At 52.7% G+C, this 27,564-nt stretch overlaps 1 protein-coding gene across 1 annotated transcript in view; it reads left to right on the forward strand.

Moving 5' to 3' along the window:
- Nucleotides 1-11,315: 11,315 nt before the first annotated feature.
- The window catches only part of TMC3 (transmembrane channel like 3), a 29,379-nt gene continuing 13,130 nt past the window's right edge, over nucleotides 11,316-27,564 (forward strand). The window contains exons 1-9 of the mRNA XM_047846821.1: nucleotides 11,316-11,434; nucleotides 14,603-14,709; nucleotides 15,690-15,788; nucleotides 15,889-16,031; nucleotides 17,255-17,402; nucleotides 18,258-18,301; nucleotides 21,556-21,703; nucleotides 23,330-23,439; nucleotides 27,411-27,489. Coding sequence (XP_047702777.1) covers nucleotides 11,317-11,434; nucleotides 14,603-14,709; nucleotides 15,690-15,788; nucleotides 15,889-16,031; nucleotides 17,255-17,402; nucleotides 18,258-18,301; nucleotides 21,556-21,703; nucleotides 23,330-23,439; nucleotides 27,411-27,489 — 996 coding nt within the window. The 5' untranslated portion in view covers nucleotide 11,316. The remainder of the gene's footprint in view (nucleotides 11,435-14,602; nucleotides 14,710-15,689; nucleotides 15,789-15,888; nucleotides 16,032-17,254; nucleotides 17,403-18,257; nucleotides 18,302-21,555; nucleotides 21,704-23,329; nucleotides 23,440-27,410; nucleotides 27,490-27,564) is intronic.

The following is a 27,564-nucleotide window of genomic DNA, read 5'->3' on the forward strand; positions in this document are numbered from 1 at the left end:
GGAGACCTCCGTGGCCCAGACCTCCCCCCCCCCCTGCTTCCCTGGGACCCTGCCGGCCCCGAGGGGTCACTGGCAACGGCTCAGCCCCCATGAAGCCCGCCAGGGCGTCCCAGCGCTACAGAAGCATCCGGAGAAACACCGGCCAGCGCTGCCTGTACCAGGAGTCCCTGCTGCTCGGGTGAGTTGGTGTCCCCCACCCGCAGGGAGGAGGACGCAGGTGTGCTGAGGAAGGGAAGCCTGGGTCACCCCCAGCCTTGCCTGCGTCCGACCTGAGGGCCAAGACCCCGCTCCGTCCCCCTCTCCTTGAGAGTGGACTCCCAAACTCCTTTCTCTGGGCTCTCCACACCCGGGTTAGCCATCTCGACTCCGTGCCCAGAGGGAGGCGACCGTACCTGCCGGCTGACCGGGGGACCCGAATTTGGCGTCCCCCAACCCGGCCGAACCCTCGGGCGTGCGCCCTCTGTTTTCTGTCTGTTTACGCAATCTGCGATGTCAAGAGGGAGTGGGCAATACATCCATCATAATAAATAAGGTGCCTGTTGGCACAGGCTTCAGGCCAGGGAGAAGTGAGGGAGTGCCGTTGGAATCTGTTAAATATTTATAAAGGTATATTAAGACCTCCATCAGTTTGTTAAATATTTATAAAGGTACATCCAAACCTCCATCAGTTTGGAGAAATTGAAGGAAATCCTCCTGGGGGTAAATGAAAACCGTCGGAATTAGCGAAAAGCAAAGGAATGATTTTCTCTTTACTTCTAAGCGCATCATTGATCAAATTGCTGTCGCAGAAGACTCTTTTCCCTCCTCCTGAGAAGTCACCTCGGATTTAATTGTTAGGGGGAATAAGCGTTGCTACACGTTGACAAATTGTTCTCCTCCGGAGTCACCGTTTCCCTGAAAGATTTGCCCACGTAAATCCGCTTGGCTAAACTCTTGCTTAAAGAAATCGCTGACTGTCCTGCCTCTCCGTTTTAAAGAGGCAGGAACGCGGGGAGGGTCTCCGGATGACAACGTTGGGTTTCTCTTTATTTCACCTCCAGAGTTGGGGGACAAGGAGGAGCCCCGTCTTTAAAATTAACGATTTCTTTTTTTTTTTTAATTTTTTTTTCAACGTTTATTTATTTTTGGGACAGAGAGAGACAGAGCATGAACGGGGGAGGGGCAGAGAGAGAGGGAGACACAGAATCGGAAACAGCCTCCAGGCTCTGAGCCGTCAGCCCAGAGCCCGACGCGGGGCTCGAACTCACGCGAGATCACGCGAGATCTCGCGAGATCGTGACCTGGCTGAAGTCGGACGCTTAACCGACTGCGCCACCCAGGCGCCCCTAAAATTAGCTATTTCAATCAGCCTGAAATAAGCATTGTTTTGCCCACAACGATGGTGCTCTTCAGGAATTGTTCATAAGCACCCTCTTGTCTCTTGGTGTGACGTCTTCTGATAATAGATTTCACGCTGCGAAACCGTCTTCTTTTCCCGAGCCACTAAAGCCACAGGCTCCACTGCACGTATTTCGGTGGCTGCCAGGACCACCACCTTCTCTCTCTGCCTCCCTGGGTCCCTCATCCCTCCACGCATAGAAACTTCATACAGATGACCCCGGGGCAGCGAGATGTGGAATGTACCCTGGGCAAGGTCCTTGCTGGAAGCAATTCTACTAATCAGATTTCCTCCTTCATGTCCTGATCCATTCAGCAAGTTGGACGACAGCTTTAATGCTGATGAAACAGGGGACAGCAATGATCCAGAACAAATCTTCCAGAATATTCAGTTCCAGAAAGATCTCATGGCAAACATTCGCTGCAGACCCTGGACCATGAGGCAGAAGCTGGGAGCACTGAGGTAGGGGCTTCCCTTCTCATTACTGATTATCGTCGGTGTGTTTTCCACGAGGCTGCCCGGTCCCGCCCAAGGGGATGAGCACTGAGACCCACTTGACGGTGGTGACCAGGCGTTCCAGACGTGACTCTGAGAAGCCACGGGTGCCTCCAGGTGGCCAGTTTCTGTGTGTGTGTGTGTGTGTGTGTGTGTGTGTGCGTGCGTGCGCATGCTGGTGGAGAATGTGTGGTTTTCTACCTCCCTTGCAAAAGCTAGATCTTAGCATCGTGTGGAGACGTGAACAAAATGGCCAGACTCAGCAGAGACAAGTGTATGAGCCAGACTGAAAATAGACATTACTTTCACCGACGTGGCCATGTGGACTCTTTTTTTATATATTTTCTACTTCTTTGTCTCCCGTATATGATCACACACACACACACACACACACACGCAGCCTGATTAAGTGGTCTCATGTTACAAGGTCATGAGGGAGATTATGATGCAGGCACAGAGCCAGGTTACCTTGAGATTTTTTTTTTTTTCCTTAGGGAGGGGACCCTACCACGATGGGAGGGGCCCAGGATTTTTAACAGGCATTCTAGCAGATTCCGTCACATACTGAAGGTTAAGATCCACTGACCCCTGTTCCAGGGTTAAACGAGGTGAACCGGGCAAGCGACTCGCATTGTCTCTGGTCCCCGGCGGTCAGGCCCCACCAGTGAGGACTGATTGACGATGCCGATGCCTGGGAGCACAGCAGAGGGGGTTAATCGAATGGCCTTAATGAGCTCCCCTGACCTGTCAAGTGGACCTTCCCGGAGAAACAGACAGTAGCCCTGACCAGCAGGCACCCTGCGTGGACAGGATTAGAACCTTCTCAGTTCTAAGGAAGGAAGGAAGGAAGGAAGAAAGAGAAAGAAAGAAAGAAAGAAAGAAAGAAAGAAAGAAAGAAAGAAAGAAAGAGTGAGTCATGTGTTGTATCACAATTTTTAAAGTTATTTGTTTATTTATTTATTTGGAGAGAGAGAGAGAGAGGTGGTGGGGGGTGGGGGGCAGAGAGAAAGAATCCCAAGCAGGCTCCATACCGTCAGCGCAGAGCCTGAGGCCGGGCTCCAATTCGGGAACTGTGAGATCACAACCTGACCTGAAATCAAGAATCAGACACTTAACGGACTGACTCACCCAGGCGCCCCTTCTCCACCCCCTCTTTTTTTTAAGTTTATTTATTTATTTTGAGAGCGTGCGCGTGGGGAGAGGCAGAGAGAGAGAGAGGCAGTTGTATCCGGATTTTTAAAAGTCGTACAGAAACGCTGTTAAGGATTGATGGCTGATGGTTAGTGGGAGGAAGTAGTAATTAGTAATCAGTAATTAATAACCATTAATTACCAGTAAGAGCCTAAGCCATTTTAACCTGCAGGCAGAGCGCAGCAAATGATAACTTTTCAGCCGATACACTTCCCGAGCCAAAGGGCAAAATCCGGGCCCTCCGCCCTGACACCTGGCCAGCGGCCGGGCCACACGGCGCTGCCTGGGGCGGAGGCGGTCAGGCTCTCAGACGGGCTGGTCCTCCGAGCACCTCCATAGATCATCCCCTGGACCCGCGCGTCTCCTCCCTCGTCACCTTCAGGAGCTACCAGAGCGATGCATGCCTCCCTAATTGGACCCGCTGAGGCGTCTGGAAAGCACAGAGGCCACCGAAGCCTGACCGCGTGGGGACCCAGGGAGCGAGGCGGACGCGGAAAAGGGCAGGGGTCCCGGCTGGGTCTGGGGCAACAGCCACCTGTCGGGGAGGACGGGTCTGTTCACCTCGCAGGGAAGCCAGCGGCCGGCGCCCTAACGGGGCCAGGCTAGCTCGGTCCCCCCTGGTTCCTGAGTGCCCGGCCCACCCTGTCGCCCTCGGTTACTGTGGCTTTCGGTCTCTTTCACGCTATTAGAGAGGGGGTGACTTCCAGGACAACAACTCCGTTTCACGCGCCTGTGTGCCCCAGTCTGCTTGCCCCAAGGAAGTGTGCAGAAAATGTCTGCAGGAAGAAAATGATAATAGATTAGATGAGATAAATGATGTCACTTGTACAGGCCTCTATCTTTTAGGTGCTCTGCAGGGCCGGGCGTCAACCTTCACCCTTGCCTGCATTTCTGGTCCTGACCGGAATGAAGCCAGGGCGTTGGCTGGCGGGGCCGGGCTGATGGGGCGATCACAACAAGGGCACCGGGCTCCAGATCCCAGCAAACGCTCCAGTTCGGTCATGTTTCGCTCGGAAAAGGGAGTCAGCCAGTTCCTGGGGTCTCAGGGAGGGACTCAGGACCGGGGAGGGGGCCACTAAACGGCTGTTGAGAGGCGTGTGCGAGACCTTCCTCACCAGCGAGCCGGGCAGACTGAAGGTCGAGGGGCTCTGAAGAGGCACCGAGCACAGTCAAGGGGAGGGGGCTGGTCATGGATAACGAGGGTCTCATCAGCGCAGCGTCAGACGAGGTGGCCTCGAAGGTGACCTTCATGCCCAAGAGTCCTCGACTCCCATCCGCCCCATTAGCGCCAACGGGGATTGTCTAACCCCGCTGTTCATTTAGGTGTGGGTTTGACCGTCCATCCCGGGGACTTCGGTCCACTGCAGGGATGAATCATGTAGGTGGAGACATCGGGTCAACCCACCACACCGGTCAGCGTGTGTCAGTAGTTTGTTTGCGGGAGGGAAGACGCAGCGGTAGCCAGACACCCACGACCCCCTCCCTGAAGCGGGCTCTCCGAAACTAGGTCTGACCTTCAATTCCAGATGCGAGGGCTGCAGGGAGCGGCCACCGAGGTTAAGCGAGGGGCCGAGGTGCTAGCACCCGCTGCCGGGACTTCCAACGCTCACGATTCCCGGCCAACAACCGGAATCAGGGGAGGGCTTTAAGAATTTCAGTTGTAGGGCGCCCAGGGGGGTACCGCCCGTTAAGCGTCCAACTCTTGATCTCGGCTCAGGTCGTGATCTTGCGGTTCCTGAGTTCGAGCCCCATGCCGGGCTCTGAACCGACAGCCTGGAGCCTGCTTGGGATTCTCTCTCTGCCTCTCTCTCTGCCCCTCCCCTGCTCACACGCTCGCTCTCTCAAAATAGGTAATTTTTTTTTTAATTTTTTTTTTCAACGTTTATTTATTTTTGGGACAGAGAGAGACAGAGCATGAACGGGGGAGGGGCAGAGAGAGAGGGAGACACAGAATCGGAAACAGGCTCCAGGCTCCGAGCCATCAGCCCAGAGCCCGACGCGGGGCTCGAACTCACAGACGGTGAGATCATGACCTGGCTGAAGTCGGACGCTTAACCGACTGCGCCACCCAGGCGCCCCTAGGTGATTTTTTTTTTTAATGTTTAAAAAAAAAGAAATTCAGTTGCAACTCATTTGGGCATTAGCTCATCATTTTCTGTAAATGTATCCTTTTAAATTGTTTTGTTTTGTTTTGTTTTGTTTTCCGGAATCTATTTGGTAAGGGAGCCCTCTGGTCGCTGGAAGCCAGGAAATGAACGGTTCGCGTATTTTCATAGCCGGCTCCCTGCCACAGTATCTTGTCCCTCACGTTTGGCCACCTGCTCCTGTCACGCTTTCACACGTTTCGCCACGATTCCAGCGGTGCCAAAATTGTGCTCACTGTCATTGCTCTCTTGTCTCAGGCGAGCGAAGGAGATTGTGCTGAAGTTCGAAGGGAGGCTGACCAGGACCCGAGGATACCAAGCGGCAGGTGCAGAGGTGAGAGCGTGTACGCATGGCGATCCCACCCCTCCCTGTGGCCTCGGGGCCAGGAAGGTGCGTGACACTGTGCTTGCCATTATGCATCGGCTGTGCGCATCAGTCGTTACAGCCGTAGAGCGATGCTGGTCCCTGGAGGGTCTGCATGTCCCAGAACTTGGACTTTAGTCCCTGGGGCCATCACTCACCATTTGTACATGACCCTGGGTAAACCTGACTCATCCCAGAAAGGCTATCTTCCCTCGAGAGAATGATCTAGCATTTTTCCTGACTTCCTCCCATACGTGTAAGTTTTATTTACAGCGTGTCTTGTAATGGGAACGTTATAGATCTATCCCAGCGCTTATCTGAGAACTCAGTGCTATGTTTTTTGTTTGTTACTTTTCCCATTCAGCCCCTTAAAGCTAAACTTTAGTATCTAATTGCAATGATCTGTTTAGAGAGACATTGCGATCATTCCCATAAATGTTCAGAAGCCAAAGAAAAAAATCATCCTCGTATATAGTATCTTTTTCTAGAGCTCACATTTCAGTCACTGAGTCTATAATTTTCACACAGAGTAATCACAGCGTACAAACGTTTTTTCACTTAACCCCATAACACAAGGATTTTTCCGTGTTGCTCTGAACGTTTCACACATGTTGTCTCCCATGACAGACAAGTACATTAACTCAATTGGTTGTTTGTCTGCTGTTAAATTAACTTAATTTGTTATTTGTCTGCTGGCGTATATTTAAATTGCCTTTAATTTGTCATTATTATTAATAACCCTGCAAAGACTATCTTTGCACATAGTGCTTTCTCTACCCTTTAAAATTCCTCTCCTCGGATAAATGCCAGAACTATAATCATTGTAGAAAAGTAAAATTTGTTTTTTGGCTCTTGATAAGTATTTTTTTTCCTAAAGTTTATTTATTTACTTTGAGAGAGAGAAAAAGAGCGTGTGAGCAGGGAAGGGGCAGAGAGAGAGAGGGAGAGAGTCCCAAGCAGGCCCCGCACTGTCAGCACAGAGCCCCGTGCAGGGCTTGAACTCACAAACCGTGTGATCATGACCTGAGCTGAAATCAAGAGTTGGACACTTAACCCACTGAGCCATCCAGGTGCTCTGGCTCTTGAGAAATATTAATAAATTATTTTCCAAAACCCTTGATAGTTCCCCTTGCCATGCATGACAAGTTTTACTGCCTTCATATTTTTGCCAATATTGGATATTGTATTTTTTTAAGTTGGTTATATTTTAACAGATAAGAGTTGACAAATGCACTCTTTTCAGAGTCTCTGAAACAAACCAACAAAATCCTTAATGAAGTTTAAATTAAAGCTGGTCACGGAACACCTGGGTAGCTCCGTCGGTTGGGCGTCCAACTTCGGCTCCCAGTTGGTGGGTTCGAGCCCCGCGTCGGGCTCTGTGCCGACAGCTCAGAACCTGGAACCCGCTTCGGATTCTGTGTCTCCCTCCCTCTCTGCCCCTCCCCCACTTGTGCTCTGTCTCTCTCTGTCTCTCAAAAATAAATAAATGTAAAAAACTTTTTTTAATTAAAGCTGGTCCTAAATTTTACTTAACTGAAAAATTAGATAAAGTCTCAAAGGGTCCTCAAGGCTCTGCCTTGGCTTTCTTCTTCCTTTGCACAGACTGTGCCTGAAAACTCTAATCTATTCCTAGGATGAAAATTACCCCTGAGTGCTTATGCCTGTCAGGCGATGATGGGGCTCATGCAATAAATACATTTAACAAAATTATCTTTTTAATGCTAAGCATATGTGCCGCCCGGCTCCCTCATTTTCCCTAAACAGATGGCCTGCGATGCAGTGGGAAGTCTCTTGGAAAATGCTAGAAGGTCCTATTCAGACAACCTGTAATATATATGAGTGAAAAGCACAGCAACTTTTAGTCACAGGGACATCAGTAAGGATTAAAGGTGTAATTCGACCAGGGGCTGACTTACTAGACTCAGGGTTTCCAGAATGAGAAGGGGAACCAGAATTCCCAGCCTCACCTAGAGACGGGCTGCCCAAAGGTGCTCGGTGGCACCTTTGTAGGAGCAATGGCCCTGCAGAAAGGGGTTCAATCCAGTTCAGTTTAATCCACGTGCCACGCTTTGTCCCAGGCCCTGGGGTCATGTCCCGACTGGGTCACTTCCGCCTTCTGGGGGGTGCAGTAAAGTGTCAAGGACAGGTCCCCCTTTCGCGTGTCTTCTTCACGCTTTGGTTCCTCCCCTCCCTGTTCGGAACAACATTCCTCCACCTTTTTATGTGTATTTCTTTTTTTTTTTATTTTGAGAGAGAGAGAGAGAGAGAGAGAGGGAGAGGGAGTGGGGGAGGGGCAGAGAGGGAGAAAGAATCCCAAAGTAGCCTCTGCACTGTCAGCACAGAGCTCAAGGTGGGGCTCGAACTCACAACCGTGAGATCATGACCCGAGCCGGAATCAAGAGTCGGCCGCTTAACCGACGGAGCCGCGCAGAAGCCCCTATAATTTTTTACACTGGAAATTTTGACATGAACCACGGAGGACCAGCACCCACTCCAGCTGCCGCGGGGAGAAAACAGAAGCCATCAAGCCCGCAGCCCATCTGTTTATAGTCCTTGGTTTGCCCGACGAAGATGCGACTGTTTTCCAAACAGTACATTTTGTGTCACGGGCTACCCATTCTCCCGTGACTCCCGGCGCTGAGATCCGGTCACCGCTCCCAGGGGCTCCACCCTGTCCTGTCCTGGGAGTCCCGGCTGCAGAGCACAAGGCATCCTGGGGGGCCCTCCCCGCTGTCCGGCCTGTGTCCTCGCCCCCCTGGGTCTCCACCTGAGCCCGCTTACAGGCAGTCCCCCTTCAGTGCCAGCAGGTGTCCCTGTTTCTTACGGAAGCAAGGTCTGGGTGGGTGGGGCCTCCGGGACCCGAGAAGTCACTGCGGCAGGAGGGAGGACACCCAAGTCTCTCTGCCATCATTTCCCTGCTGTGACTTTGGTTTTCACGTGTGATTCTCAAGATTCCTTCTGGTTCTAATATTCTACGTCCTTTGTTTTTCACGCAATACCCACCAGGGAGGTCACCCTTCCCTGGAGCCTGCATGGCATGATTTGGCACCTGCCTATGATGGTATATAGGCTGATTGGCCTCCTGGAAGGCCCTACTGCTTTCGCACACGTCCCCCTATAATCCGCTCTCCTCCGTGCAGGAGCCCAGGCAATCCTTGAAACAGTAAACTGTTTCCTTAAACTGTTCAAACTGTTTAAACTGTTTCCTTACTTAAAACATAGATAGATAGGTAGATAGATGATTGATAGATGATTGATAGAGACATAGACGATATAGATAAATAGATGGGTGGATGGATGGAGAGATGATAGATGATAGAGAGACGATAGATGGATGGATGGATGGAGAGATGGTAGAGAGATAATAGATAGATAGATAGATAGATAGATATAGATAAATAGATGGGTGGATGGATGGACAGATGATGGAGAGATGATAGATAGATAGATAGATAGATGATAGATAGACAGAGAGACAGATAGGCATTCATTACACTTAGAGTTAAATCTCACTCCTTCCCATGACCCAGCTGATCTGGCCATTGCATACCTGTTGGATCTACCCCACCTCTCCCTTCCATCCTCTGCTGTAAAATGTCCAGCACGTGCTAACTCGCGGATTGCGTGCTGTCCTGCCCTCCTAGAGAGCTCCTCTACCGATTTATTATTTTCTGAAGTATTGATTTCTTTTCATTCAAGTCTCAGCTCAAGTATGACCTCTGCAGATAGACCTTTCCTGACCCCCTTGTTTAAAAGAGCTCGCTCCTCCAGTCCTAATGGACCACGTCCCACGGTGGCGTTGACTCTTTCGTTGCCTTCCCTCTATCTGGACGCAAGCTCGGCGCCAGCTGACGTCTTACGTGTCTTGTCGACTTGCATCCGCTGTACTAGAAACACACACAGTGCTCAGGACGCGCTCTGGATGAATGCATTTTTCCTAAACTAGCATTCGTGTGGTTAGAACGCACTTATGCCAGGTGAACTTACAAGACTTCCCAAAGAGGCAAGAATGAGTTTATTTGGTACGGAGTCTTACCAGACTCAGTAACCCAGGCCCACAATTAAGACCCATTTCTTCCAAGTCTGGCTCCCGGTTTTGCTTTGTTTCGTTTTTGCTCTGCTCTTAAAATCTCAAATCATTTCAGAGTTTCAGGCTTTCCATGGAGATTTGATGCACACCATCAGAGAATCAGGTGTTTTTTCCCATGCCTTATGGAATCTTGGTCATAACAAATCACATGTTTCAAGGAAGCTCCCTTAGAAGGCTAGGGCAGACCGTCGTCACCAGAAGGAGCGTTGAGGGTCTGGCGGCCTTGAAGCTGAGTTCGGGGCCCCTGACTTGTCACAAGAGCACCAGAGGCGCGGAGGAGGAGGTTTTGCATCTCCCACTTAGAAAAATTGCTCTGCGTTAGTCTGTTTCATGCACTGAAATTCTCATTGGAAGAGTAACTCTGAATACCACTGATCAAAGCCCACTTCTTGGACCGATAAGGACCTTGAAAGAAAACGCCTTTCCCAGGAGCGCGAGGTAGGGTAGCTGTTGAACTGGAGCTGGCATCAGGTCTGGGGCCCTCCTCCAGGGCTGCCTACACCGCAGGACTTCACCGCGGGCCAGAGACTCAGATGCTTTCCAACATCAAACCGTCCCCCGAGGATGTGTGAGCACCCTGCCTCTGCCTGCTGCAGGGACAACAGAGCGAAAGCTTTGGTCTTCGCCTCCACGCCAAAGGACATAAGCCACGGGAGGGGGGGGGGGGGAACAGAAGGGCAGCACGAGGTAGGATGAGCTGAGCGTGACGAGAATGTCGATGGCCGAGAAGTTTGCAGGGAGCAGGGTCTGCCTCTCTCCAGAGACCCTGTGCGGACGCATCACGGGCGTGGTTAGGTCTGAGCTGCGTCTTGGGTCATGAACAGAAGACCAACAATTACAACGTCTGGTGAAACTCGAACAGATTTGCGTTTCACGTGTCTGGCCTTGGCAGGCACAACCCGAACGGCACGATCGTGCGTTCAAGCATCAGGACCGCGCGCTGTCTCAGACTTCAGAATCCTATAATTGCATTTGGAGCCCTTCTTTCCGCGGTGATATCATTTGCTTCCAACACAAGCCCGGATTGTTTGTGTGTTAAAATGGACAGCCTGCCAACATTGTGAGGGAGCGGCCGGAGTCCCGGCGCGCTGTGCTTTATTCTCCTCAGAGGAAAGAGAGAGAGGAAAAAAAAAAAGAGAGAGAGAGAGCTTGAACTCTTGGCAGTTGCCTCTTAAACACACAAGACGAATTTGCAGATCTCCCCGCTGGCGGCCTCTGCCAGGAGAGAGGGCAGGAGACCAGCACAGGTGCGGGACAGGAGGCACACGGCGGGCAGGGCTCGTGCTCGGCGTATGTTCTAGACTCTCATCCCCCAAGCGGGGAATTGTGGCCACCGGGGCAGTTTGCTGGCCATGCGGACTCCTGGGCCCCAGCCCCAAAGTGGACATCACTCCTCAAGTGATTTCCACTGTTGTTAGTCCCCAGGGCGGGAACGGTAGGAATAAGGCAGCCTGTGACCCTGGACCATACGCACGTCGATACAGACGCCGCAGCTCAGGTCCCAAGCAGGTGTCGTCACCCTACCAAGAGCGGACGGGGGCTGCTCTGGTCCTAGTGTGGCCTCAAGTCCTATGACATCATAATCACAGGCATGTCTGGGAACCTCTCCTCCACCAGGGACCTTAGCGTCACGATGTCACTGCCATCCTGACAAATGCGAAGCCCGCTAACCCTGCTCCCTCCTTTCCAGCTCTGGCGGAAATTTGCTCGTGGGGCCTGTAACTTCATGGTCACCTTCATCCCCTGGGAAATGAGGATAAAGAAAATCGAGAGTAAGTGTGGGCGCTCGGGGGTTGGGGGGTGGGGGGCAGCGGGGACGCCCTGCCAGTGGCCAGATGACAGCGTGGCCCGAGAAGGGGCTCCGTGTCCTGGTCCTCGCCCTGCGCGTGGTGAGGCGCCGGGCTGGACGCGGGACGGTGGAGACGGAAGGCATCTGTCCGCCGCTTCCCCGGACGACAGCCGTCCCACATTCGCTGCGGCTCACGGGTCGTTCGTGACTCGGACCCGACACAGACCCAGAAGGAGCAGGTGGAAAACTGCGCAAGGTTGATGTGAGCATTTGCCAAACCAAAACTCAGAAATCTGCATTTTCTTAGGGGTGAGTGGCACCATTTAGAAAACGTATTCTAAACTCGTTCACACAACACACAGACATAACACAGAGCACACAATGCCAGGAACAAACTCAACAGTGGGTCTGAAATGAAGGAAGCGGTAAAATTGGGCCACCACGTATCTCAAGAGTCTTGTGAGAGGCACAGGTGACTTCATGTTTGGAAGATGTGGGCCTTCTTAACGTCACTTTACAGGTTTCCAGCAATTGCGGCAAAAACCTCAACGCAGGTTTTTAATTTTCTGTACTCAACAAGATGATCGTGAAACGTATATGGAAGAAAACCACCCGGAAGACGCGTCGAAAAAAAATTCTTTTGACGATGCACATGAGCTTGCGTAACCAAAGGGTTCAAGGACGTGAGGAACACTACCGCCCTTGAATCCGTAGCACAGCACTGCAGATACACCGGATTCTTACAGAGTTCTGTTAGATCCTCCACTTAAAGTCCCATTAGCTATTAAACATAAAATAGGGAAACCACGAAAGAATTAAGAGAGAGCGTGTGATCTCCGAATGGATCAGGACAGAAGCCCGTCCAATCCCGAAGGTGAAGAAGGAAACCATCAAGGAAGAGAGGGCTGCATTTGGTCACCTATAAAGGCAACCTACATCCTTGAGACAGCAAAGCTGAGAGTCAAAGGGAGAAAAGCCCATTTTCGGCATTTCAGTGGAATTTAGCACCGGCACACGCGATGGGCGGGACTGCCCACTGGGAAGGCGTCTCCGGGGGAAAGTTAAAATTTGTAGCAAAAACCTTCATGCTGTTTGTGCCCTTCGATAAAACTCCCCCATCCCTTAACGGCCGAAGAAACGAGAGCCACGACAAAATCAGCGCGCGGGCGGACGAAGTCGGTGCCCCACCCGGATTTCTCGACTTGGCTGGTCCAGCTCCTCCCAGCAGCTCTGGGTGTGGCTGCTGTGACTCACGGCTGCCCCTCCCCCCCCACCCCTCCACCCCACCCCCCACCCCAGGTCTCCGGAGCGCCGCCCTGGGTCAACACTGTTCCAGATGCGGGGCACACTTCACCTGCCCCAGCCGAGGGCCCAGAGGCCGTGATGGACGAAGTCCAGCTCCTTGTGCCAAGTGGGGCCAACCCACCGTGTTGTGCAATCTGCCTTCCAGGATCTGCCGGGGGATCGGCGGAAGCCAGGCTCCAGCACCGTATCCTTGCTTGGCCCTTTCCCCTGACCTGCCCTGACCCCCACACTCCCTTTCTCCAGAGAGCACTTGCCCAGTGTGCCCTGACCTTGGACAGAAATGGTCTATGGCAGACTTATTCACGCCAGTGAATCCCCCACCAAGTGAAAAGTCAGAAACTTCCGAAATGGCCGTGAGTGGGGCGAGGTTAAGTAAACTACGGAAAATTCAGCTGACGAAGCAATACAATTTATTTCATGGAAGAATTTTTTTTTTGCGTGAGAAAATGCTGATAATAATTAATAACTCAAGATGCATGTTGTAGACAGATGCCAATTTTATACAAAAAATCTATACGTGGAGAATAATAATGAGGGGTCACACGAAAAGCTTGTTAGAAACTCTAATGGTAATTAAAAAAATTTTTTAACGTTTATTTATTATTGAGAGACAGAGACAGAGCATGAGCCTGGGAGGGGCAGAGAGAGAGAGAGAGACACAGAATCTGAAGCAGGCCTCAGGATCCGAGCTGTCAGCACAGAGCCCGACGCGGGGCTCGAACTCACAAACCGCGAGATCATGACCTGAGCCGAAGTCGGATGCTTAATCGACTGAACCACCCAGGCGCCCCAGAAACTCTAATAGTAATTTTAATTTAGTGTTCTAGAATAGGTAATGTTTTTTTTTTCTTTGTGATGTTTTGTGTTTTCCTATTTATTGTGACCAACGTAAACTAAATTTGAAATACAAATTCAGGGGATTTTTTTTTTAAGTATGGTACAAATCACACACACCCTTATCTTCTTAATAGAAATTAGGTTTTGAATACACTTTTTATTTGGAATAAAATATATAGGAAAGTGTAGGTATATAGGAAAGTTGTAAGGAGTTTCTATAATTCCTTTACCCAGTTTCCCCTAATGTTAACATCTAGCCAGTTGCTATATATCTTGAAATTGAGACAAAAGAATTCTAAGAAAAATCCTGGGAATTCTCAAAACTATAACAAATGAAATATATATATATCAAATTCTCAAAAGATGTTGATTCTTTTTTTAAAAGAGTTGGGTTTTTTTAATTTTATTTTTATAAGGAGAGCACATGAACAGGGGAGAGGAACAGAGGGAGAGAGAGAATCCCACGCAGGCTCCCAGTGCAAAGCCAGATGCGGGACTCGATCTCACCACCCTGGGATTATGACCTGAGTAGAAGTCAAGAGTCAGACCCTCAACCGACTGAGCCACCCGGGCTCCTCTCAAAAGATGCTGATGTTCTTCTGAACATACATGAAATGTTGTAAATTTGACGAGTATTTCAGAAGTATTTTGACATAATGAATTTGAAGTATAATGACATAATGAATACGTCATTAGGGAACTTATGAAATTAGGGATTTTTTGTGTGTGCTTATAACTGGAAATGCCAGGGAACATCTTGACCCACGTAAATGACTATTTTGGGGGAACACCCCAGTTGGCCTTCTTGGTCTGTGCCCCGATACACGAACAACTGCAACGTTGCTTACAGAGAACTTTGCACCGTGAGGGTTTTATATTGTTCATCCTGTTTATACTGTTTTGTTTTTTGGTTTTTGGTTTTTGTGTGCATGTGGGGGTTTTTTGTTTGTTTGTCTTGGGTTTTTTGGGTTTTTTTCTTAATCGTTCTTATTATCTTGTCTTTCTTTAGGTCATTTTGGATCTGGTGTTGCCTCCTATTTCATATTCTTGAGATGGTTATTTGGAATTAATATTGTGCTCACAATTATGACAGGTGCTTTTATCGTCATTCCAGAGGTAAGAACTAGCCCAGGAGAGATAAAAATGCCAGTCGTTAAAAACAAGAGATGTCAGAGCAGTTTCATAACACGACTCCCCTCATCATCCTTGTATTCAAGCAAACTTTTTCTGTGGAGGGCCAGCTAGTAAATAGCTCGGGCTTTGTGGGGCCACGCGGCCCCTGTCACACCCCTTCTGTCTGCCCCGCGGTGTGGAAGTGGCCACGGACGGCACATGAACAGTGTGGCTGTGTTCCAGTAGAATTCTATTTTTTTTTTAATTTTTTTGATGTTTGTTTATTTTGGAGAGAGCGAGAGTGAGCAGGGGAGGGGCAGAGAGAGAGGGAGACACAGAATCTGAAGCAGGCTCCGGGCTCCGAGCGGTCAGCACAGAGCCCTGATGCGGGGCTTGAATCCATGAACCTCAAGATCACGACCTGAGCGGAAGTCGGACGCTCAACCGACTGAACCACCCAGGCGCCCCCAGTCGAATTCTATTTATGGATACTGAAATTTGACTTTCAGATCGTTCTTAAGTGTCACAATGTATCATTCTTCTTTTAATTCTTTTCCAACCATTTAAAAATGCAAAAACGCTTCTTAGCTCTTAGGCTGTTCAAAAAGAGGTGACAGGCCAGATTCGGCTTCTGGGCCAGGGTGCAGACACTGTTCAAATAAAACCCACTTCTCAACTAACGTTTGTCCTCCCAAAGTAAACGGGGTTATTTTCCGTGCCATCAAAGAAACCCGGTGACCTCAGAAACCCATCTGTAGAAGCCCCGTCCAGCCCAGCGACAGAATACCCGGGCGGGCTGATCAAGCAAAGAGAAGATCTGCCCACCCAGGGTTACCTCTCCATCAGTGAGAATCAACAGAAACCCAGCCCCTAGAGATCTCACACGTGCAACGCCTTCACAGGCCGTGGGGATCGGCCACCCCTTTTCTTCTGGTCCCCTCCCCTCACTGAGGATCCCATGGCGTCCTGTTCTCTCCCACCAGCTCATTGCGGGCCAGCCCTTCGGAAGCACGGACAGCAAGACGATCCCCAAGGAGAGTGTGATGTCTGCCCAAGACCTGGACACCGTCTGGTCCCTGGGGGTGAGGTGGAGGCTGGGTCGCACTCTCATCTTGAGGGAGGGCTGAACGGGGGCCACGGTTCTGGAGCCCGGAAGTGACGCTGAGTGTTCTCTCTTTGCAGGGTTATCTACAGTACTCTGTCCTCTTCTACGGCTATTACGGCAGGGAGAGAAGGATCGGGAGAGCGGGCTACCGGCTGCCCCTGGCGTACTTCCTGGTGGGCATGGCTGTGTTTGCTTACAGCTTCATCATCCTCTTAAAAAAGTATGGCTGCTCAGTTTCTCCAAATACATGCCAAGAGTGATACGTGTGATCGCCAGCTGGCCAATACCGTGTAACGTTAAGGCAGAACTGTACCCACTTTGTAGGTGGGGGGACCAAAGCTAAAGAGAGATGTGCTCATTTTAACCAGCAGCTCTGTGCCAGGCTCCGGGTTGGGTCTGGAGAGACAAGAACCCCACAGACTTATCAGTTAACGTAATTTCAGGCAATTTAGTAAGTGCAGTGACAGAGATCGGAACAGGATGGTCTAAGTGACCAGAGCTTGCAGAAAGCCAAACATTCTCCGTTGGCCGCATGTCGGCCTGTGACCGAGCTACGAGTTCGGTAAGGGACAGGCTCGTCCGCGTCATGATGCGGTTGGCACACCCGGTCCGTCACTGAGAGGAGACACAGTGGGAGGAAGTGGCTGGGGGTGAGGCGTCCCGCACCGTCCCCACCGCGAGACCCACAGCCACTCACTTCCCCTCCCTGGGCCTCATTACTAAAATGGGCAGGTTGGCTCCCAAGACGGCCGGGTGCCCTGCCAACCTTCACACGCCCCGCTTCTGTACTGGGGCCAGACACAGCGGACTGACTGATGGGCTGGGAGTCCAGGGAGAACCTGGCCCCACCCTGCGTGGCTCACCGGCTGCTTCTGTCAGCCTCGTGGGCACCATCACCATCACCATCAAAAAGCAAAAGCCTAAAGAGGTGCACAGTGACCCAGGGGCCTCCACTTGGCAAGAAGCTTTCCAGTGTGGCTTCTGGGGGGTCCTCAAAACCCCCACCTGGAGGACAGGCCTTTTGCTCGATGTTACAATCTAAGAGACGGATGAGAGCAAACTCAGGAGCAAGGACTGTGGAGAGAGAACAGGTAAAAGCTTATCACCAGAGACAGTCTGAAGGCAGAGGGACTTTGACCTTCAGTCGGAAGGAAGAGGGACGGCGGCTCCTGCCTTCAGAGGCATCTCAAGGGTGTCATGGGCAGGAGGCACCTGACAGGCTCCCTTCAGTGGGCAGGAAGACGAAGTCAGCTCCAGGGAGAGTTTGATTTCACAGTCACACTGCCCGGCCCCGGGCACACATGCGTTCAGTGACCTCCCGGCCACCAGAGTGGCCAATGCCATTTGCACAAGAGGGGCGCTGGACCCACCGGTGCCCCCCAGGGGCGGCCGGGGCCCATCTGACGCTGCCCTCACATGCTCGTCCCGGCTCCTCTCTTGCAGGATGGCCAAGAACTCGCGCACGAGCCTCGCCAGAGCCTCCAATGAAAACTACACGTTCTGCTGGCGGGTGTTCTGTGCCTGGGATTACCTCATCGGAAACCCGGAGGCCGCCGAGAGCAAAACGGCCGCCATCGTAAACAGCATCAGGGTGAGTGGGGGGGCGCGGGGGGCGCCGAGGGCGGTCAGGGGTCCTCCGACCTCACCCACAGCCTTGACCGCGGAGCCCCTGGGCCTCCGCGAGAGTCCGAGTCCTCCTCGACGAGGGGACCGGCCCCGTGCACCCACAGTCCCATGGAATACAGAACGGGGCATTGAAAAACTCTTTATTTTAATTTTCTAAATTTCATCCCCCGAAAATTTCAGTTGGTGCATTGCTGGTAATTTGCATAAGGGACTGCCACCATATTGCAGGTAATTTGTGAGTGAAAAAATACAAGCGTGTTGGCGACGTGAGCTTTAGCGGTAGCTCAGGAGAGGAAGCAGTTAGAAGCTCGCAGGGACTCGGGTCTACTGAGCAACCCGACAGCTCAATGCTGCCCCTTTCGGGAAACATCATTAGATCATTTCATTTATTAAATAGCATGCTCTGCCCCCTCGTCTCCCCAAGCCCCCATCTGCATTTATTTTAATTTAATTATTTTTTAATGTTTATTCATTTTTGAGAGAGAGAGAGACAGCGTGCAAGCAGGGGAGGGGCAGAGAGAGGGGAGACACAGAATCCGATGCAAGCTCCAGGCTCCGAGCTGTGAGCACAGAGCCCGACGTGGGGCTCGAACTCATGAACAGCGAGGTCCAGACCTGAGCCAAAGTTGGGCAATTAACCAACCGAGCCACCCAGGCGCCCCTCCGTTTTTATCTAATTATTATACAAAGCACTGATGTCAACAACGTCTCACAGAGTGGTTCCAGATACTGACTCATCATTTCTTATCATGAAATAATTCTGAAGACTTATGATTAATGGTAACGCTAAGCTTCTAACTGAATGTGTCTTTCCTTAAAGGAGGCCATCCTGGAAGAACAGGAGAAGGAGAAAAGTAAAAACCCGTACGTATGGAGACTCCCCATGCTTCATTCGTTGAAATGCTACTTTAATTTGGCACAAAAATGATCCAACTATCTATATCTTATTTTCACACATCGTCAGGTAGCTCTTCTTCGTTTTTAAAAATATTTTTAAGTTTATTTATTTGTTTTGAGACAGAGAGAGAGAGAGAGAGAGAGCAGGTGAGGACCAAAGAGAGAAGGGAGAGAGAATCCCAAGCAGGTTCCCTACGGTCAGCATGGAGCCCGATGCAGGGCTCGAACTCACAAACTGCAAGGTCATGGGCTGAGCTGAAACTGAGAATTGGACATTTGACTGACTGAGCAGTCCAGACGCCCCTCTTCTTTCTTCTTAAAATCCGTCTTCCTAGTAATGTGACACGTGGGAAGCCTGTAATCTAATCGGTCAGTAGCAGTAGTCAAGAGTGGCTCCTTGCTCCTTAGATCAGGCCACAGGGTGAGAGTTCTTTTACTTAGATAATAAAGGAGGTATTTTTAGCACCAATTTCTAGCTTGCTAAATTAAGCAAAGAGTACTTTATTCTTTTTAATGGTTATTTATTTTTGAGAGAAAGAAAGAGATAGAGCATGAGCGGGGGAGGGGCAGAGGGAGAGGGAGACAGAATCGGAAGCAGGCTCCAGGCTCCGAGCTGTCGGCACAGAGCCCGACGCGGGGCCCGAACCCACAAACCGCGACATCACGACCTGAGCGGAAGTCGGACACCCAACCTACTGCGCCACCCAGGTCCCCGAGCAACAAATCCCAGAAGTCACAAGATGCAAATAGTATCCAATTCTTGTCGACAAGCCTTCCAAGGTGATGGCTCAGATCTGAACTTCTCTGGGATTTGAGGGCTCTCTGGGTGAGGTGAGGCCCTTTAGCCAGAGAGCTGACACGGAAGGGCCAATCCCCCAAGGGACAGTGACCTGTCCTCACGGGACAACTCTCTGACATCCTCCCTGGGTCTTTAGCCCCTGGATTCGTTTCCGTGACGCAGAAAGCCTGTCGGAGCCATGCCGTGGACGTGGGGAGGTGCGCAAGCCCACGCAAGCCCCTGAGGAAGCAGGTGGGAAGGATTCCCCACAGGGAGGCGGGGGAGGGGCGCCTACTCTCCCTTCGTCCTTAGCTGCCACGACCCGGGATGGTCCCCTGGCCCTTCCGGGCCTCCACTTCCTCCCCTGTGAAACGAGAATGGGGCTCCATAGAAGCTTCTCAGAGGGCAGAGAGCACCCACCCATCACAGCCACCCCCCGGGCACAAAACATGCCGACCACTTTGGGGCCCACCCCGATTCCCTGAGTTAGACCGTCTGGACGTGGGCCACCACGATCCACATTCTTACCAGGTGATTTTGCTGTCCCCCCACATTTAAAAACTGCAGCGTCTGACTGCAAGATAACGCACGACCCATCACGATAAGCAAATACATCAGCAGCAAGAATAGCCTGTTCCCCAAGTCTCTTCCACAAGCGACTCCTGAATCCTCCCGAGGCTGCCAAAGCCTGGGGAGAATAGGCCCGCGATAGGCCTCCTGGGATATCCAGGATATTATCACAGGACGCGGAAGGATTGGGTAGAGACGGGGGAAGTGAACCTTTGACTGGCGACCCCAGCCTGTGCCCGTCACGTGCACTGTTGGGCGCAGTCAGCACGGGGACCAACAGGTTGCCCCTCCCCCCACCCAATGACCATAGCGTGGCCTGGGCGCCCTGGTTGGCCCCCACCCAGGACGGCAGCGTGGTCTGGGCACAGGAGCAGGTGAGAAAGCACAGGACGCTATGAACGGACCTCACCCTCTCTCAGATCCTCCATCGGCAGTGTTCTGACTCTTCATCTAAAGTTCTGCACAGAAAGACAAGGTGACGTTCATCAGATCATTTGGGGGTGAGCTTCCCCCTTGTACAGATGATGAAGGGCCACCACTGATGTGGAGGGGGGTGTCGCGACCAGCCCGAGGTCACCCGGAGGGTGGAATTACGCTTTACAGAGAGGCTGGTACACCTCTTCTGTGCCCTTCACGTCCTCCTTGGCCACGCCTCTTCCTCCAGCACCTGCTGCGGGGCAGGGCCGTGGGGGCGCCACAGCTGTGCGCACACGGCCCCTCGCACCCCTCACCCCTCACTGGTACCCGCTGCTCAGTGCCCCCCCACAGCCCCTCTGAGGTTGCGGTGTGGGGCACCCACTGAACCCCAGCCAGCGTGCGTGCACGGGAATCTGACAGGCTAGGGGCAACGCCGGGGGTTCACTCTCGGGGAGCCACCCTTGACCAGCAGGGAGGAAAGCGACGACAGAGGCTTCCCTACTTCTCGCCGGGCAGACCGTCCTGAGACACAGCTCGCAAGCCCCTCAGAAGGCCCTGCCGTTGCCGCGAGCTGTGGCCAAGTCTGTCACGTACCCTCCTCTGGCTGCTCTTTCTGCCGTCTCCCCCATAGACCTCCTGGGATCACATCCCGAGTAAAGTACTTGCAAACAGGCCTTTGCCTGATGCTCTGTTTGCAGGGAAATGCAGGCTAAGTCTGGCCCCAAAGTTGGAAGAAGACGCCTTCAAAATAAGCCAGTTGGTTGGGGCGCCTGGGGGGCTCAGTGGGTCGAGCGTCCGACTTCTGCTCAGGTCTCGATCTCACGGTTCATGGGTTCGAGCCCCGCGTCGGGCTCTGTGCTGACAGCTCGGAGCCTGGAGCCTGCTTCGGATTCTGTGTCTTCCTTTCTCTGCCTCTTCCCCTCTCATGCTTGGTCCCTCTCTCTCTCTGTCTCAAAAACAAATAAACACTAAAAAAAATTTTTTTTTAAATAAAAAGATAAAAAATATATAGAGAGGCAGTTGGAATCAGTGAGTTTGCCCCCAGAGTTAGCAAGGAAAGAGCAAACCCCTGTTCCATTCCTCGTTCATCATCTAGAAAAGAGCTAGGATGTGTTTATACGCGCTGGGCCCGTTCCAGGAGCTGAGAATACCACGGTGAGGAAGAGTAAACCATTTCAGAGTATATGTTCTCGAGGGAAAGACAGCTGATCACCTACCGCATGGACCTGTGCACAGTGTCAGATTCGCAAGACTCGGCTCGAGTCCCCCTGAGGGCAGTGGGGTGGGCTTAGAAGTCCTCGTTGATCCCTTAGGAGAGGAGGAGTTTGGGGGTGGGTAGGGAGAGCACCGATGCTTCAGGGCAGAGGGTTCACACGACAAGAGATGGGTCCCGTCGTTCACGCGGCGCCCGGAGCGCGGCCCAGCGTCCCGTCCTCACGCCCGCCTCTCCCCGCAGGGCAGTGACCGTGTGCCTGAGGGTTATTGCCAACATCCTGGTGCTTCTGTCGCTCGCCGGGAGCATCTACCTCATCTACTTCGTGGTGGACCGGTCCCAGAAGCTGGAACAGTCAAAGAAGGAACTGACGCTCTGGGAGAAGAACGAGGTACTCACCGCCTTCCCCGCACGCGCCCTCCAGGAGAGCGCGAGAGCAGCCTGCCCTCCCCTTCCTGGCTGTTGCTTAGGCAGGTGGGCTGGAAATATCCCCCCGGACAACCTAGTCCCCCTGTCCGAGAACACCGACTGCACGGGCTCTGAGCCACAGGGGCCACACCAAGACCTGGAGGGATGGTTTGGTTGGTCGCTGTCAGGAACAGTTCCGATTCAACGTCACCTTCAAGCGTTCGTTTCCTTCTTCGCCTTTGGGTCTCGAGGACTGTGGTTTGCTGCTGTCTCGTGGTGGTTCTTCGCACACACACGTTTCCAGACACGGACATCCCCCGCAGACTCGCTTTAATGACCAAATCGCAGTCCGTGGCACCTGTCATAGCTGACCACACGCCAGCTCTTAAACACTTAGGTTGTTTCTATATGTCTTTTTTTTTTAACGTTTATTTATTTTTGAAAGAGAGAGAGAGAGAGCACAATTAAACGTTTATTTATTTTTGAAAGAGAGAGAGAGAGAGAGAGAGAGAGAGCATGAATGGGGGAGGGGCAGAGAGAGAGAGAGGGAGACACAGAATCGGAAGCAGGCTCCAGGCGCTGAGCTGTCAGCACGGAGCCCGACGCGGGGCTCGAACCCACCAACCGTGAGATCATGACCTGAGCGGAAGTCGGCCGCTTAATGGATGGACCGGCCAGGCGCCCCCTCCGTATTTCTAAATTAACAAACAGGGATTTCTAAATCCCAAACCAGGCTTGTTTGCTAAAAGGTCTCTTCTCTTGGTCGAGGTGAATATTCCCATGACGGAAGCGGCCGAGAGAAACGTTACGACCACTCTCCTAATTCTTAGTATCTGTTGTAAGGCCGCTGCCTCCCAAGCCCCGTTGGCTTTTCCCGCCAAGGTCTAAAAGGCAGCTGCGGAGACCGTCCCGCCGACTGCTGTTGTAGAAACGAGCGTCATCCTTGGAATTTACGGAGCAAAGTGCGTAGGGGAGAGGCCGTTCTCAGGTTTTCCTCAAGCGACCCTCGTTGCTCAGAACCTGAGACGGCATCAGGTCAGGTTTTCTCAGGCCTCTTATTTCATGCCAGGTAAGTGGGTTACCTGTGTTTGCAGATAGACCAGGTTTTTAAAGGCATATTCAGATATGGCATCTTTCCTTAGCTCACACCGCCCGGGTACCAGCTAAACGTCCTTCAGAAAGGCAGATAAACAGGACCCAGGCGTGACCCTCGAGATATTTACTCTTCCGTGTGCAGAAAGCGTATCCGATCACCTGTGGGCACCCCCCTTTCCTGTGTGTAATAGTTGGGTCGCCTCCACCCGCCACCCAAGTGACCAGCAGGGCCATTGGGAGACGTGGCGGGACTGCTCACAAATCCCCGGTGGCAAACGTCAGCATCTCGGATTAAAGCCGGCTCCTAAAAGGAATAAAGCCCTCGACAGGGTGGCAGGGGCCTCTCCGAAACATTGAATCGGCAGGGATCTGGGGGAGGGTTTCCCCGTGGGAACCGCACAGCCCTCCGGGTGCCCAGCGGCCGCACGGAAGGCCAGGAGGCCAGCGGGAGGCACGCGAGTCCAGGCCAGGGGGGACTGGGGGCTCACGGCCGGCTCGCGCTCTCTCTCGGCAGGTGAGTGTGGTCGTCTCCCTGGTCACCATGCTGGCGCCATCAGCCTTCGACCTCATCGCCGCCCTGGAGATGTACCACCCGCGGACCACGCTGCGTTTTCAGCTGGCAAGGTACGGGAGCCCCGTGGGAAATGCCACGCGGGGGGCACCTGTGTGTCCCCCACACGGGGGACCCGCGTCCCTCAAGAGCCCAGCTTGTTCGCTGCCCTGAAAGCTTAGCACAGAACTTCCCCGGGGTGCCTCTCAAGGAAAGCAGGATGCGCAGGAGAGAAAGGGGGAAGGAGCAGGAAAAGGAGGCCGGGAGAGAGGGGTGGAGAGGGCGGTGCGAGGCTGGTGGCTGGACACGACGGCTGGGGGTGCTGGAGGCCCGAGGCGTGGCAGCTGCTGGGTCTGACGGGGTGTCCCCATGGGGGCAGGGCACCCACATCCGTTTCTAGTGCTGGCTTCGCCCCGTCTCCCTGAAAACTCCACGGCCCCCAGAGGGCAGTCCCCTCTCCATGCGGTAGACCAGGAGCGGGGACTGTTGGCCGAGCGGGGCCGGGGAGGCGCCACACAGCCCCGCCTCACATCTGCGTCTGCGTCGTCTCTTGTGCTGTTCGGTGACATTCTGCTGAACCAGTCATCCGCCAGCTTCGGGCAAGGTTGCTCTCGTTCAGGAGTGGGAAACATTGTCCCGAAAGACCAGAGGGTGAACGGTTTGGGTCTTTCAGGATAGGTCTCTGTGGCTTCTGCTCAGCCCTGAGGTTGTTACATCAGGACAGTGGCCAGGGGCCATTTGCAAAGGAGCAGGTGGGTGTGGCCGTGTCCCTCACAATTTGACTGACAATAATAGGTGAGGCTAGGATTTGGCCTGAGGGCTGTTTGCCTCTCCCTAAAACCCAACTGTCATCTCAAAGGCAGAAAAACACTACTAGAAAGATCGAGGGGTCTCACTGTGGTTTCGATCTGTATCTCCCTGATGATGAGTGATGTGGAGCATCTTTTCATGGCTCTGTGGACCGTCTGGATGTCTTCTTTGGAGAAGTGTCTGTTCATGTCTTTTGCCCGTTTCTTCACTGGATTATTTGTTTCTTGGGTGTTGATTTTGGTAAGTCCCTTATAGATTTTGGATACTAACCCTGTGTCCAATACGTTATTTGTAAATATCTTCTCCTATGTCGGTTGCCTTTTAGTTTTTTTGTTTCCTTGGCTGTGCGGAAGCTTTTATATCTTTTTTTTTTTCAACGTTTATTTATTTTTGGGACAGAGCATGAACGGGGGAGGGTCAGAGAGGGAGACACAGAATCAGAAACAGGCTCCAGGCTCCGAGCCATCAGCCCAGAGCCCGACGCGGGGCTCGAACTCACGGACCGCGAGATCGTGACCTGGCTGAAGTCGGACGCTTAACCGACTGCGCCACCCAGGCGCCCCATGTATCTTTTTTTAAAAAATGTTTATTTATTTTGAGAGAGGGTACATGTGCGTTAGCGGGGGAGGGGAAGAGAGAGAGGGGAAGAGAGAGAATCCCAAGCAGACTTCTTGCTGTCAGAGCAAAGCCTGATGTGGGGCTCAATCCCACAAACTGTGAGATCATGACCTGAGCCAAAATCGAGAGTCAGACGCTTAACTGACTGAGCCCCCCAGGTGCCCCAGAAGCCTTTTATTCTTTTTTTTTTTTCAACGTTTATTTATTTTGGGGACAGAGAGAGAGCATGAACGGGGGAGGGGCAGAGAGGGAGACACAGAATCGGAAACAGGCTCCAGGCTCTGAGCCATCAGCCCAGAGCCCGACGCGGGGCTCGAACTCGCGGACCGCGAGATCATGACCTGGCTGAAGTCGGACGCTCAACCGACTGCACCACCCAGGCGCCCCAGAAGCCTTTTATTCTGATGACGTCCCACTAGTCCATTTGTGCTCTTATCTCCCTTTTCCCCGGAGATTGCCTAGTAAGAGGTTGCTGCGGCCCATTTTCTCCTGTAGGATTTTGATGGTGTCCTGTCTCACATTTAGGTCTTTCACCCACTTTGAATTTGGTTTCGTGTATGGTATATATAACAGAATACTACTCAGCGATCAAAAAGGAGGAAATCTTGCCATTTGCAACAACGTGGATAGAACTAGAGGGTATTACGCTAAGCAAACTAAGTCACTCACGTGTGGAATTCGAGAAACATAGCAGATGAACATAGGGGAAGGGAAGAAAAGTCAGATAAAAACAGAGAGGGGGTTAAAAACCGTAAGAGACTCTTAAATACAGAGAACAAACTGAGGGTCACTGGAGAGGGGTAGGGGGGATGGGCTAGATGGGGGATGGGCATTAAGGAGGGCATCTGTTGGGATGAGCGCTGGGTATTGTATATGTTAGCTAACTGGAATTAAATAAGAAAGAAAGAAGGAAAGAAAGAAAGAGAAGGAAAGAAAGAAAGAAAGAGAAAGAAAGAAAGAAAAAAAGAAAGAAAAGAAGGAAAGAAAGAAAAAGAAAAAGAAGGAAGGAAGGAAGGAAGGAAGGAAGGAAGGAAGAACAAAAGAAAGAAAGAGCCGGCAAGGGGTCTGCAGAAACCTCCCCACCCAGGGTGGCTCCGGGATGAGATTCCAAACCGGCCCAAACCCGGTCCTCCTCCTGTGCCCAGCCCCGATCTTGACCTGAAAGAGAAGTGTCTGCCTCAGCTCTGTCCCCACCAGCAAGCATTGGGGAGGATCAATTCTATTACTGCGTTGGTTCTAACAGCAATCGTATTATACAGATCGGTCTCGTTATTCACGGTCAAAACTAGAGAAACAGAGTCATCAAGAGACTCGCCCGAGACAAATTAGGGCTAATTCTGGTCATAAGAGCAAGACATATTGTTTTAGTCCCATTAACTCACCACAGCAGATCATGTCACCTTTTGTCCAGGGCCCGGGGAGGCCCAGAGCAAAGGGGGACCAGGAAAGCACGTGTTAATCCTCTGTTCTCCTGTCGGGCAGCACTTCCGAGCATATTCGAAGGGTCCTGCCCTGTGCAGGTGCCCCAAATGCAGAGACAAACGGGTTCTGGCTGGGTGCACCGGGAGTTGAGGGAGAGCCAGGGCTCCTCTGTGCAGGGAGTGGAGGAGAGAGCCAGAGCTGGGTGCGCAGGGAGTCGAGGGGCGAGCCAGGACTCCTCTGTGCAGGGAGTCGAGGGGGGATCCAGGGCTCCTCTGTGCAGGGAGTGGAGGGGCCAGCCAGGACCGGCGGCAGTGATGCCCCAGAACCCCCTGCTGGCTCCCACCCACGTGTCTGAACTGCACCTGTGAACAACGGAGCCTTGGGGACCGAGGGGCGACGCCAAGCATCAGCTTGGAGTCTGGTCCTCGGGATAAAGCCGTTTCTCTTCTTCATGCACCTGTACCGGTTTCGTGACCCCCTAAGTGCCAGTCAGGGTCCCCGGGAGGAGCCGGTGAACCCGTCGCTCGCCTGTCTGGCCTCGTTGTCCCCGACGCGCGTCTGCCAAGGCTCAGGCTGTGTGCTGGGAGATCCCAGGGCGTGTTTGCCCGGCCGGGAGCGCGTCTCTGATCGGTAGCCGGCTGACCCCCCCGCTCACAGCTGCCCAGAGTCCCCGAGCGGCTGGCGGCCTGACCCGCGTGTGGGAAGCAGACCCCGCGGCACTCAGGTGGTGTTCCGCCTCTGGAGAACTCTGGACCTGAGCCGCTCACTGGGCCCCGTGTTGCAATCCACTTGTCCCTTCAGCGCGCGCCTGACCGGTTGGGAGGCTCGAATGAGATCCTGCCTGGAAAATCACCTTACGAACCAGGAATGGGGACACAAGGACGCGTAATTTACACGACCCTCCGGAGCCCCACCTCCTCAGCTCACACGCTTCCTGCGACACTAGCGGCTTTAGTATGCTGCCCCCGGGACAGGGCCTGAAGGGGTCTCCAGGCCCCATCCAGACCGGCTGAAATTTTTATTTTTACCGCTCTGGAACTTTTATTTCCACCCCCCCCCCCATACGATTCTGAAGGGAACCGCGTGGGGCAGCCACCGTCTCGGGGTGACCGTGAGATTCGCTCCCAAGTGGGGCACGTCCAGAACCTCGGGCTTGCGTGTGGGGCTCTCTCTCCAGGCGGGCGTGTGTTTTCAGGGTCCTCGTGCTGTACCTGGGGAACCTCTACAGCCTGATCATCGCTCTCCTGGACAAAGTTAACAGCATGAGCGCTGAGGTGAGTGCCGTCCTCGGCAGAGGCCCCCGTCCCATCCTCGCTGCCACGCCTGCACGCGCACATGCACACACACAC

Source organism: Prionailurus viverrinus, unplaced genomic scaffold, assembly GCF_022837055.1.
Source record: "Prionailurus viverrinus isolate Anna unplaced genomic scaffold, UM_Priviv_1.0 scaffold_40, whole genome shotgun sequence".
Taxonomy (NCBI): Eukaryota; Metazoa; Chordata; class Mammalia; order Carnivora; family Felidae; genus Prionailurus; species Prionailurus viverrinus.